This window comes from Myotis daubentonii, chromosome 2 (genome assembly GCF_963259705.1).
Source record: "Myotis daubentonii chromosome 2, mMyoDau2.1, whole genome shotgun sequence".
Lineage (NCBI taxonomy): Eukaryota > Metazoa > Chordata > Mammalia > Chiroptera > Vespertilionidae > Myotis > Myotis daubentonii.
Genome location: NC_081841.1, coordinates 39,597,492 through 39,611,004, shown reverse-complemented (window position 1 = coordinate 39,611,004; position 13,513 = coordinate 39,597,492). Strand labels below are relative to the sequence as shown.

At 38.2% G+C, this 13,513-nt stretch overlaps 1 protein-coding gene across 3 annotated transcripts in view; it reads left to right on the top strand.

Moving 5' to 3' along the window:
* AMN1 (antagonist of mitotic exit network 1 homolog) overlaps window positions 1–13,513 on the top strand; it is a 33,514-nt gene that overhangs the window by 18,175 nt on the left and 1,826 nt on the right. For 2 of the 3 annotated variants that reach the window (XM_059682488.1, XM_059682489.1), the window contains exons 3-6: window positions 917–1,061; window positions 2,559–2,776; window positions 3,083–3,139; window positions 6,155–6,266. In XM_059682488.1, the coding sequence (XP_059538471.1) occupies window positions 917–1,061; window positions 2,559–2,776; window positions 3,083–3,139; window positions 6,155–6,266 (532 nt within the window). Of the gene's footprint in view, window positions 1–86; window positions 247–916; window positions 1,062–2,558; window positions 2,777–3,082; window positions 3,140–6,154; window positions 6,267–13,513 lie in introns of all 3 variants that reach the window. The other variant, XM_059682490.1, reaches the window with a different exon arrangement.

The following is a 13,513-nucleotide window of genomic DNA, read 5'->3' as shown; positions in this document are numbered from 1 at the left end:
CTAGTTGTAGTGGTTAGAAGCATAGCCTTTGGAATTAGGAAGAACTGGTTTCCAAACCTAGCTGTGCTCCTTTTTTGGTTGTGTAGTTTGTGCTGCTCTTTAAGCTCTGGATACCTCAATTCCCTCATTAATAAAAGGACAACGACCAGTCTCTTAAGGGTGTGTGTATATGTGCGTGTGAGAGAGAGAGAACAAGAGGCAGAATATTAAGTGACAATGTATACAGCACACTTAGTACCCTTCCTGGTAAGTGTCCAATAAATAGAAATACTTATTCTTATAATTTGTATAATTTTTCTAAATTGTCTGAATGTTTCACAATAGTAACGCATTACTTTTATATTCAGAAAAGTAAAGCCATTTCTATTTTGGAATAAAGAAAAGAAAAATATTTCCGGAGAGAGAGTTCAGAATGCTTTGAAATGGATCTGCTATTTGTTGCCCTCACGTGAATATTCATTAATACTGGGTTTGTTTGTACTAGGTCCCAAAAATAAGAATGAAGGAGGTAAATGTTCCAGATAAGCAGTATTGGTACTCCGTAGGCATTTGGTATGTGAGAGACGCAGAGCTAGAATGTCTAATAACAGGCAGGAACTACTGGAAGAGAAGAAGCATCTCCACCATGCGGATTCTGCTTCTCAGGTGTAGTGGGACTTTGTACCCACCCTGTATTCTCAGCAGTACTTTTGTTCCTATGAAGACATTAGAAGCACTAGAAGGTGTGCCTCCAGTGGGAAATAGGCTTGTTTTTCCCCCTGCTTTATGTATTTATCTCCACACAGATATGTTCTATATTCCTTGCTGTATTTTCAACCCTCCAGTTGTCTGTTATGACCCCCAAAACACTGAATATGGAATAGACATTTATATTTATCGGAAAAATTTGTTTTTCAAAATCATGTATTTGTTCCAGATTTTACATCCTGAAGTCCAGACTCTAGATCTACAGAGCTGTGATATTTCAGATACTGCTCTGCTGCACCTGGGTAACTGCAGAAAACTGAAGAAATTAAATTTAAATTCCTCAAAAGAAAACAGAGTTTCTATAACTACAAAAGGTATGTTTATTAACATTGAATGAATTGGTAGATTACTATTCACCATCTGGTATAATTTAGGAACAAAACAGGGAAATATGTCAAAAGAAAGTATGAAGATGTCAAAGAAATAGGAACTATGTTATGAACAAAAATATTCAAACTAAGATAAAGAATCCAAATTAGAATTCTTATTTATAAGCAGTGCTGAAAGATAAGAAACACACTGGGCAAGTCACTATTTTAGACATTTTAAAATAAACATGGGTGTATACCTCTATATTTTAAATATTTTGCCTGATATAGTGGAAGAAGAAATGACTAGTTTATACTTTGTTAAGGCTTTTTGAATACAATATTACAACAGAAAGCTAAATTATCAGATTAAACTTACCAGGCAACTCTCCTATCAGTGTGTACAATGCATAGTTTTTAAATATAGCCAGACAATTGCATTTTTCAGTGTCATTATTACATGAATTAGTGGATTTTGTTTTTGTTTTTAAAGATATTGACTTTAGAGATGAATTAGTGGATTTTTATACATTTTTTTTCAAAATAGGATTTTTACCCTTTTCTTTCCTATAAGAAAGAGGGACTTATTGGCTAAGTTTTTGGAAAATTTTGTGGGTTGTTGACTATAGTTTTCAATCATCTCAGTTAGCAAGTTAGGATTATCACAATATTGCAAAGAAGCATAAGTTTTTAAATGTTTGTACAAATAATGACTCATTAAAAATAACTTTCATTCTGTACAATGATGAATAAAAGAAAAGTTCTTTCTTAAGATATGAAAACAATAAAGATAACCTACATACACATTTACCATCTTCTATTTTGTGTATTTTGCCCATAAAGGTATCTTTTCACAGTGGACTGAAGGGCCCAGAATCCTGAAGTACTCTTTTATTTATGTGGCACATTATCACGTACCAGTCTCCAGTGTGCATTTGCACCAGTTTATTAGTAAGATTGGTCCAGGCTAACAGAGGAGGAGCATGGTGGTAGAAAAGGGCAGAGTCAAAGAGGGGAGAGGGAATACATAGATAGGTATGATTCCTAAGGATAAGCATGGAAACATTACTCAAGGCATTTGGGCAATTTAACTTTGATTTTTCTTTAGAGGCCACAAGAAAATTGACTTTATTACTTTAAAACTTTTGTTTTAACAAAAAGGAGAATCATGTATTATTTAATTACTTAATATGGTTCTGAATGACTTGGCTATTTCCTAAAAGCAAATCTGCTCTCTAGTCATAAACAATAAAAGCTGACCATTAATGGCAGATATTCTGAAGAATATACTACAGGCTGTGTAGAGAATTCCTGAAACAGTCCAAAGACTTAAATAATGGCATCGTCACTGATAGATAAGTATATCCTCACAGATGAACTATTTTGAAAGGGCTGTCATATAAGTAGATATATCAGTACTAGTGTTCAGTTAAATGAAAATTAGTCATATTTCTCATCTATATACATTTATAGCTCATTGATACATAATTGTGTTTCCCCCAGGAATAAAAGCTGTGGCTTCATCTTGTGCATACCTGCACGAAGCTTCTTTGAAAAGATGCTGCAGTCTCACTGATGAAGGAGTCCTTGCTCTTGCGCGCAATTGCCGGCTGCTAAAGGTCATTGATTTAGGTGGCTGCTTAGGTATTACTGACGTGTCCTTACACGCATTAGGAGAAAACTGCTTTTTTCTGCAGTCTGTTGATTTTTCAGCTACTCAGGTAAATGAAATATAGACTTGAAATATAGAGGTTGTATGGGGTTTTCCAATGTCTTTTCAGTGACTCATTAGAAGAACGTAATTATTTTTATTGAAATTGTTGACTCATGCTTTGGTGGTTAAATAATTGCAGTATAATTTGGCACATTCTGCTCAGTTATTTTAAGTAAGGGTGGGAGGTATGTGTAGCTAAAACACATATTTGCTGAATGGGAGGCAATAAAGTTATATCTAAATGATTAACAATTTTTAGAAAATTTTAGGTCCGTCCCATTTATGTGCTGTGTTGCTTTTTCCCTTTGCTTAGGTATCTGACAATGGTGTGGTTGCTCTTGTTAGTGGACCTTGTGCCAAGAAATTAGAGGTAACGTAAAAATCTCTATAAAGATGCTAATAAAAATTTTATGTTACCCTCAGAAATTATTTTTTAAACCTAGCAGACAACCATTTTCAATTATGTATTTCCATGAATTTTGGGGGTCTCTAACTCTTTCTTCCCAGAGTAAAGGAAAATTGGTAAAGTAGGAGATAAAGTGTATTTTAAAATAAAAACCTATTGCCTTGGCCAGTGTGGTTCAGTTGGTTAAGGGTTGTCCCATACACCAAAAGGTTGCTGGTTCAATTCCCAGTCAGGGAACATGCCCAGGTTGTGGGTTGAATCTCTAGTAAGGGACATGCCGGAGGCAGCCGCCAATGCACATTATACTCGCACATTGATGTTTCTATCTCCCTCCCTCTCCCTCCCTGTCTCTCTAAAAAAAAGTCAATAAAAAAACAAGCAAACACCCATTTTACTTCTGATGAAACTTCTTACTTTCCAGAAGTTTTAGCTTCTAACATATTTAAGGATAGTCTTATTTTGGATGAAGACTGAAAATTTATCAATATAAACTTAGTCTTTAGAATTTTCATGTCTGACTGACATTTCCACCCAGACTACTTATTCTCTTGCCATCATATTTTTCTGGATCTTCAAAGGGATCCATAAAGACCACCACTATGGCATAAAGTTGTGTTTAGCTGAAGATTTTTGAGAACCGACCAATGCAAAAAAAGAAAAAAGAAAAGCTTTGAACTACCACCCTCATTCCATCTGCCTGAAAGCAGAGCTTCTAAAAGGATTCACTTGCCATCAAACCCCCTCCAAGGAAGACTTCCCATACTGCAGAGGCCCCTCCTATCACGGAGAAGTCAGATGAGAAATTGCATAAACAAAAATGGTCACAAGACTATCATGCCTGTTGTTTTTCTCGAAGGGTCCTTTCTTTCTCCCCCCAACCCTGCCCTTCCCTTATTAAGATGGTATATAAACTTTAAATTCTAGCCTCTTTTTTTTTTCTTTTGAGGCATAGGCATGAGCATGCATGTGAATAAACTGTCTTTCTTTCTCTCTTGCTAATCTGTGTTTTGTCAGTTTAATTTTCAGGCCTCCGAAAACATAATGTCAGAGGAACAAAGAAAAGCTTTCCCCTTCCCAGTAACCACATTGTACAGCCATTTAAAAAGATCTTGGATTAGTGTTCAGTCTTTGGATTCAATAATCTGTTTCTAAATATATTTAGAAGCCTTTTGTCCTAGGATTTGGGGTTCTTCTTTCCCAGTTTATAGTGTTTTTAAATTTTTATTTTTTATGTTAAAATATATTTTTATTTATTTCAGAGAGGAGAGGGTGAGAGATAGAAACATCAATGATGAGAGAGAATCATCAATTGTTTGCCTCTTGCTTGCTCCCTACTGGGGATAGAGCCTGCAACCAAGGCATATGCCCTGTCCAGGAATTGAATCGTGACCTCCTGGTTCATAGGTCAGTGCTCAACCACTGAGCCACACTGGCTGGGTGCCTTCAGTTCTTTAAAAAAATTACATGTAACATCTAAATATCCTCCCTCATTTCTTTCCCCTTTCTTCCTTCAGAGGTAAACAGTATTCTGAAGATTCCTATGTATCTTTCCTTGTGTAGTTGGGTACTTTATCTTTCTCTCTCTGTAATATTGTTTTAAAATTTTACATGGTAGTTTCCTAATGTATGTGCTCTTTTAACAGTTTGCTTTTCTATTCAAATTTACTTTATAAAGTTTTCAAGTTTTATTGAGGTATAATTTACACACAATAAAATTTACCCATTTTAAGTATACAGTGTGATGAATTTTGGTAATTGTTACACAGCCCTGTAACCACCACCATAATTAAGATTATAACATTTTTGCCCTAGTTGGTTTGGCTCAGTGGATAGCGCGTCAGCCTGTGGACTGAAGGGTCCCAGGTTTGATTCTGGTCAAGGGCATGCTCAGCTTGCGGGCTCAATATGCAGGAGGGGGCTTGCAGGAGGCAGCTAATGAATGATCCTCTCTCATCATTGATGTTTCTATCTCTCTCTCCCTCTCCCTTCCTCTCTGAAAGCAAAAAAAATATTTTAAAAAAAGATTAGAACATTCGTGTCACCCCAAAAAGTTTTCTCCTGTATCTTTGTAGTCAGCCCCCTGCCATAGCCCCAAGCAACCACTGATTTACTGTGTCATTATAGTTTTACCTTTTCTAGAATTTTATATAAATGTAATCATGAAGTATATGGTCTTTTGGGTTTTTTACTCTCTTCTTTTACTTCTTTCACTTAGCATAATGATTTTGAGATTCACCCATGTTGTTGAATGCATTACTATTTTATTCCCTTTCTTTTTTTGCCAAGTGGTATTCTGTCTGGATATGACACAATTAGTTTTTACATTGACCATTTGGTGGACATGTGGGTTGTTTCATTTTGCACTATTATAAATACTGCTGTAGACATTTGCATATAAGTCTTTATGTAGACATATGTTTTTCTTTTTCTTGGGTAAACACCTGGGAATGGAACTATTGAGTCATATAGTACATACATGTTTAACTTTATAAGATACTACCATACTGTTTTCCAAAGAGTCTGAGCTAATATTATGTTTGAGATGTATGTCTATTAATACAAGTAGATATTTTTATCTTATTCTATTATATTAATGAACCACCATTTACCCAGTCACCACTTCTTTACCGTTATAAATAATACTGCAATGGGTATATTTATAAATTGTTTCCTTGTACACATGTACAAGGGTTTCTCTCTATAAAATGGAGATCAGCAGCTGGAATTGCTGGGTTCTAGGGTATACTCATCTTTAGCTTTGATAGATATTGCCAAATAGCTTTATAAAATGGTTGGGCATTTAACTTATAAAGCTGCTATACCTTACAAATTCCTGCAGACTTACATTAGTTCTTTCTGTAAGATTTTTTCTTACAAGTGGACATTTGGTTCTTTTTGTATCAGAGTATATCCCAAGTTTTTTCATACTGTTATTATAAACCTATTTTTTTCTTTTGATTACCCTTCATTTTTAAATAGGAGATTCATATGGGACATTGTGTGAATCTGACTGATGAGTCTGTAGAAGCTGTCCTTACGCGCTGTCCTCAGATACATATATTACTGTTCCACGGATGCCCCCTGATAACAGGTTAGTATGATAGACTGCTTGGGCTCAAATCCTGCTTTTATCTTTTAATAACTGTGTGACCTGGAGTAAATTATTTTACCCATTCCGTTATTCCATGTCCTCATCTGTAACATGGGTATAATGACAGTACCTACCTCAAAAACTTGGTCACGATGATTATCTGACAACACTTTACATGGTGCCTAATATAAGGGCTCCGTAAATGTTAGTCGTGGTGTTGGTGGTGATAAGTGTTAATAAATGTTAACTATGCTGAGGATGAGAATGGTGGTAGTGGCCATGATACTAAACAATGCTTTAGACAATAAAAGAATTTATAATACCACATCTATCAAATAAGCTAAATGACCTGTTATCTATACTCTCATCAGGCTTCAGTTCTGAAGTATCACATTTGTAATGTGATACTTCACTGAAGAGGAACAAAGTAGTCACAACCCATTTGGCCTGTATAAGAGCCATGATACCACATGCTCCCGAAAACACAGCACCTCAACCTCTTTTGTATTACCCCAGACCCATGCCACCCTTCCCTCTGGCCATCACCATACTGTTGTCTGTGTCTATGCAGTATACATATATGTTCTTTGGCTAATCGCTTCACCTTCTTTCATCCAGTCCCACCCCCTCTGACAGCTGTCAGTCTGTTTCATGTATCCATGCCCCTGTTTCCATTTTGTTCGTCAGTTTATTTTGTTCATTAGACTCTACATAAGAGTGAGATTACGAGATACTTGTCTTTCTCTGACTGACTTATTTCACTTAGCAAAATACTCTCCAGGTCCCTCCATACTGTCTCAAAGGGTAAGAGATCCTTCTTTTTTACAGCTGCATAGTACTCCATTGTGTAAATGTACCACAGCTTTTTATTCACTCATCTACTGATGGGCACCTGGGTTGTTTCCAGATCTTGGCTATTGTAAATAATGCTGCTATGAACATCACGGTACATATATTCTTTCAAATTGGTGTTTTGGGATTCTTAAAATATATTCCCAGAAATGGGATCGCTAGGTCAAAAGGCAGTTCTATTTTTAATTTTTTGAGGAAACTCCATACTGTTTTTCACAGTGGCTGCACTAGGGTTCCCTTTTATCCACATCCTTACCAGCACTATTGTTGGTTGAGTTATAGATAGTAGCCATTCTGGCAGGTGTGATATCTCATTATGGCTTTAATTTGCTTCTCTCTGATGATTGTGACATTGAGCATTTTTTCATATGTCTATTGGCCATCTGTAAGTCCTCTTCGGAGGTGTTTATTCAGGTCCTTTGCCCATTTTTTAATTTGGTTGTTTGTCTTCATGGTGCTGAGTGTATAAGTTCTTTATATATTTTGGAAATTAACCCCTTATTAGATATATTATTGGCAAATACATTCTCCCATACAGTGGGTTCCCTTTTCATTTTGTTGATGGTTTCTTTTGCTGTGCGAAAGCTTTTTAGTTTGATGTAATCTCATTTGTTTACCTTTCCTTTATTTTCTTTGCCCTAGGAGACATATTGGCAAAAATATTGCTATAAGAGATGTGTGAGCTTTTACTGCCTATGTTTTCTGCTAGGATTTTTATGGTTTCTTATTTTTTTTTTAATTAAATCTTTATTGTTCAGATTATTACAGTTGTTCCTCTTTTTTCCCCCCATAGCTCCCCTCCACCCAGTTCCCACCCCATAGGTGTATGATTTTTTTCCAGTCTCTTCCTGCACCCCCCACACCCCTTTCCCCCCGAGAATTTTCAGTCCACTCCCTTTCTATGCCCCTGATTCTATTATATTCACCAGTTTATTCTGTTCATCAGATTGTTTATTCACCTGATTTTTAGATTCACTTGTTGATAGATGTGTATTTGTTGTTCATAATTTTTATTTTTACCTTTTTCTTCTTCTTCCTCTTCTTAAAGGATACCTTTCAGCATTTCATATAATACTGGTTTGGTGATGATGAACTCCTTTAGCTTTTTCTTATCTGTGAAGCTCTTTATCTGACCTTCAATTCTGGTTGATAGCTTTGCTGGGTAAAGTAATCTTGGTTGTAGGTTCTTGGTATTCATCACTTTGAATATTTCTTGCCACTCCCTTCTGGCCAGCATAGTTTCTGTTGAGAAATCAGCTGACAGTCGTATGGGTACTCCCTTGTAGGTAACTGGGTTTCTTTCTCTTGCTGCTTTTAAGATTCTCTCTTTGTCTTTTGCTCTTGGCATTTTAATTATGATGTGTCTTGATGTGGTCCTCTTTGGATTCCTTTTGTTTGGGGTTCTCTGCACTTCCTGGACTTGTAAGTCTATTTCTTTCACCAGGTGGGGGAAGTTTTCTGTCATTATTTCTTCAAATAGGTTTTCAATATCTTGCTCTCTCTTCTTCTGGCACTCCCATAATTCGGATGTTGATACGCTTGAAGTTGTCCCAGAGACTCCTTACACTATCTTCATATTTTTGGATTCTTTTTTCTTTTTGTTTTTCCGGTTGGGTGATTTTTGCTGCTTTGTATTTCAAATCTTTGACTTGATTCTTGTGATCCTCTAGTCTGCTGTTGGATCTCTGTATGATATTCTTTATTTCAGTCAGTGTATGCTTAATTTCTAGTTGGTGCTTTTTCATAACCTCGAGGGTATCACTAGATTTATTGAGGGTCTCACTAACTTTATTGGTGGTTTCTAGAAAATTCTTGAAAAACCTTATAACTGTGGTTTTGAACTCTATATCCAGTAGTTTGCTTTCCTCCATTTCTGTCATTTGTGACCTGTTTCTTTGTCTCCACATTTTAGCTGCTTCCCTGTGTTGATAGAGTGGCTTTCTGTGCTAGGTGTCCTATAGGGCCCAGTGGTTCAGCCTCCCCAATTACCTGAAGTAGACACTCTTGGTGCACCCCTTTGTGGGCTTTGTGCACATTCTTTTTATAGTTAAGCCTTGATTGTTGTAGGTATCACTGGGAGGAATTGACCTCCAGGCCAGTTGTCTGTGAGAATCAGCTGTGTCTACAGTGGGAGAACTTCTGTGCTGGAGACACCCTTATGGGGCAAGACTTGCTTCAGGGGGGCTTTGGTGCTCACTGAGTCTGCCCCCTGTGTGTCCCTTATGGATCTGAGGAGTTGTAATCTGGATGGTCCCACTCTGACCACTGGGTACACTGGCTCTTGGATCTCTAAGGAGGTGCTAATTTAGCCTCTGCCTGAGGCTACCCAACAGGAGCTATGGAGAGATCTGCAGATTCCTCTTCTTTGTTTGGGGTTTGGAGGTGCCCAGATGAGGCCCAGCTGTGAAGCAATGCAAGCTGCTGTGGGGCCTTGGGCCTTCTTTTGGAGGTTCTGGGTCTCTCTGACCCAGCTTCAGTTTGTTAAGTAATTTTAGATCGCAAAGGGCCAGGCCATTCATATGCAAAAGCCTCTGCCACAGCTTGGGTGGGGCGGGGTGTCAGGGGACCAACAGGGTGGAGCAAGCAGCTATGGCTGCTCCTCAGTCCTACCCTAAGGGGCACTGCGTCTCAGTGTCCTGGTAATCGCTGCAAGCACCTCTGAGAGAAAGCCGCCCTCGAGTTCCGCCCAATGCCAGACAGTCCAGTTTCTCCCCGTATGAGTCTAGGTCCCCAGAGACTCACCCGGAACTGGAGTTCAGAGCAGTCGGGAGCTTGTGACTCCCTTCCGATTGAAAAAGACCTCAACCTGGGCATGTGCCCTTGACTGGAATCGAACCTTGGACCTTTCAGTCTGCAGGCCAGTGCTCTACCTACTGAGCCAAACTGGCTAGGGCTTCCATTGATTTTTTAGGAAGAATGAGAGAGAGAGAGAGAGAGAGCGAGAGAGAGAGAGAGAGAGAGAGAGCGAGAGCGAGAGAGAGAGAGAGAGAGAGAGAGAGAGAGAGAGAGAGAGAGAGAAAGGAAAAACATCGATGTGAGAGAGACAGGATTGTTTGCCTCCTGCATACTCCCCGACCAGGGTCATGCCCTTGACCAGAAATCGAACCTGGGACCCTTCGATGGGTGGGCTGGTACTCTAACCACTGAGCACATCATCCAGGGCCCTAAGCCACTCTTGATCTTGGGGCTCTCTAACTCCAAGACTCCTTATCTGCTGCTCAGTGACATCATGACACATAAACCCTCTCCTCAGGCCTATGGGAATTCCCTTACCCTACTCTCCTACTCCCCTTTTGAGTAGTGTCCCCCCACATGCATATATGCACACACCCCTTTGAAAGGTCTCATGTTGTGAGGGACTTTCTTTGCATGTAAACCTATCAAAGTGTGGCTCAAATAAAGCTTGTTGTGTCCTACTGCCACCTTGTGGTCACATCTTTTTCCTTGATCTGTCCTCAAATTCCTTGAATTCACTAACAACAGATGACATGGTATGGTGTTCTAGAAGGCACCAGAGGTATAGCATAAAACAAAAAATGTTTATATGTCAAAAAAAGTTTGCAAAATGCAACACACCACTATAACAAATATTAATTTATCAAAGGTTCTGGAAAATATTATAGCTACGAAACATTTTTTTAATCCAAGCATTTCTCAAAATTCTCTTAGCACAGAATACTATGTATATTATTTTTCTGATTGCTGATTTCATAGAATAGAAAAATGAAATACTGAAGTGTTATTTGCCCATTGTTTTTAATAATAGTGCCAAGAATAAATCTAAAATCTCAAGATGTAGTGAAATAAGCCCCTCTTCCATATCCTGCCATCTCTCCAAACACTGAATAATTTATCTTTTATGGACCTCAACTTTCCCTTATGAATAACTGTCAGTCATACAATTAGGGAATCTGATAAAAATGCAAGAGTTTATACACAATGATTTTTTTTTAATCCTTACCTGAGGATATTTTTTCATTGATTTTCAGAGAGAGTGAAAGAGAGAGGGAAAGACAAAGAATCATTGATGTGAGAGAAACACATCGATTGGTTGCCTCCGGCATGTGCCTGGGCCAGGGCCCAAGCCCAGACTGCGGAGGAGTCTGCAACCAAGGTACGTGTCCTTTACCGGAATCGAACCAGGGACCCTTTGGTCCACAGGCCAACGTTCTATCCACTGAGCCAAACTGGCTAAGGCCACAATTATTTTTATTGATAAAGTTTCTTAAAGAGAAAAAGCTGAAGTTTTTCAACCACTCAGATCATCTGTCCTCTTCCTCCTTTCCCATCACCACTGCTACATGTATATTTTTGCTACCACATTGAATAAAAACAGATAAGGGAACAGAGCCTTGGCTGGGTGGCTCAGTTGGTTGGAGTATCGTCTAGTACATTCAGGCTAACATATTCACCTTATATTTAATTTTTACTTTTTTTCTCTAAAGAAGATAAATACTTTTTTCCCCTAAAAAATCTTTTTTCTTCTTTCATGACGTTATATAACATGTCTGTGCCCCCTTTTTAGATTGATTCCCAAGTACTTTATTTTCTCTGATAATATTTTTATCATGTTTCCTCTTATATCTATATTCATGTGATTGCTCACATATGACTAAGACAATACAATTTATATTCTATAAAAAGAATATATATATACATATGTTTGTACAATTCTAATATTGTTATCCTCACAGCAACTTGACCCCCATATTGGCAGTGCCCACTGTAGTTAGCCATCAGATTACCTGAATTAACAGGCTTATCTTCTCTATTATATTTGTAAATATTTATAAAATTTCCTAACCTTACTGTCAGACTATAAGAGAACTCCATGTTATAAATTAGGTCTTGAAATTGTTAGAAGCACTCTGATTTTATTTCTGCTGAAGAGACAAAAAACTAAGCTGCTATTTTTAAATATTGTAAATCAGGAAAGTAATTTTTAAACTTACTAAGTTTTAATTTAATTATATCTGCAATGATTATCACCAAGTACAACTCATATACTTTTGTTAATCTCCTACAGTGTACATGCATTTCAGTTTCTCTTAACTATTTAAACATATTTCACAGTATTCATAGGCACTGAGGTTTAGATTTTAGAAGGGCAATAAAGCAATTAGACAGCACCAGCGTCCTTATGTTTACATTGAAAGGCAGGAAACCCAACAGGAAACCTGCTGCTTTAAATTGACTGGAATTTTAGTGATATCTGAGGATTTGTTTCAATGGTTACTTTACAAGCAAGTTCCATCGATTTCTAGATGATAACATTGTCAAGATTTATGACAAAGAGCCAAAACAAAAGTATTTTAAGACCTAAGTAGTTTGCTTCAGTTTTTGTTACCTCATCCTTATTAATTCATTCATTATTAATCCAACACAACAGAATGCTTCTTTATGAAGCATTAGAACTCTAATCATTGTTTGTAAAAATGTGCCCAGCCTCACTTTTTTCACTGTGTATTCTACAAACATGTCTAAATTACATTTTCCTTGATAATTTGAAAAAGTTAGTTTATTAATTTATATTTCCCTTGTTTCTTTCTCTTGGCGCTTCAAAAGCCCCTGCCATGAATCTCTTTCAAAAAGTGGTCTCCAGCCCAGTCAGTTTGGTTCAGTGGTTGAACATCAACCTATGAACAAGGAGGTCACAGTTGAATCCCGGGCTGCGGACTCGATCCCCCGTAGGGTGGTGTCTGAGGCAGCCAATCAATGATTCTCTCTCATCATTGATGCTTCTCTCTCTCTCCCCCTCTCCCTTCCTCTCTGAATTCAATTTAAAATATCCTACCTAATAAAAGAGAAACATGGTAATTGGTGTATGACTGCTACCCTTCCCATTGACTAATCAGCGAGATATGCAAATTAACTGCCAGCCAAGATGGCGGCTGGCAGCCAGGCAGCTTGAAACTAACATGAGGCTTGCTTGCTTCAGTGATGGAGGACTCCAACGTTCCCCGCCTGCCTTGCCAGCCTCTGAGCTTGCAGTTTAAGAAACATTGTAACAAATAGAGAAGCTAAACAAAACCCCAGAAACCTGCTTTCAGCAAGCCCGGGATCTCAGAGCTGGAGTTATACATTGTTTCGATTATAGAACCGAAACAAACCATATACCTGCTTTCAGGAGCGGAGGCCTAAGAGCTGGAGCCTCAGAGCTAAAGCTGGCCCAGAATAAAAAAAGAAAAGAAAAAAAGGAGCAGTTGGGAGCTTCAGTTGGCCTGAAAACAGCCCTCAGCCCCTCACCCAGACTGGCCAGGCACCCCAGTGGGGACCCTCACCCTGAAGGGTGTGTGACCAGCTGCAAACAGCCATCAGCCCCTCACCCAGACGGGCCAGGCACCCCAGTGGGGACCCTCACCCTGAAGGGTGTGTGACCAACTGCAAACAGCCAT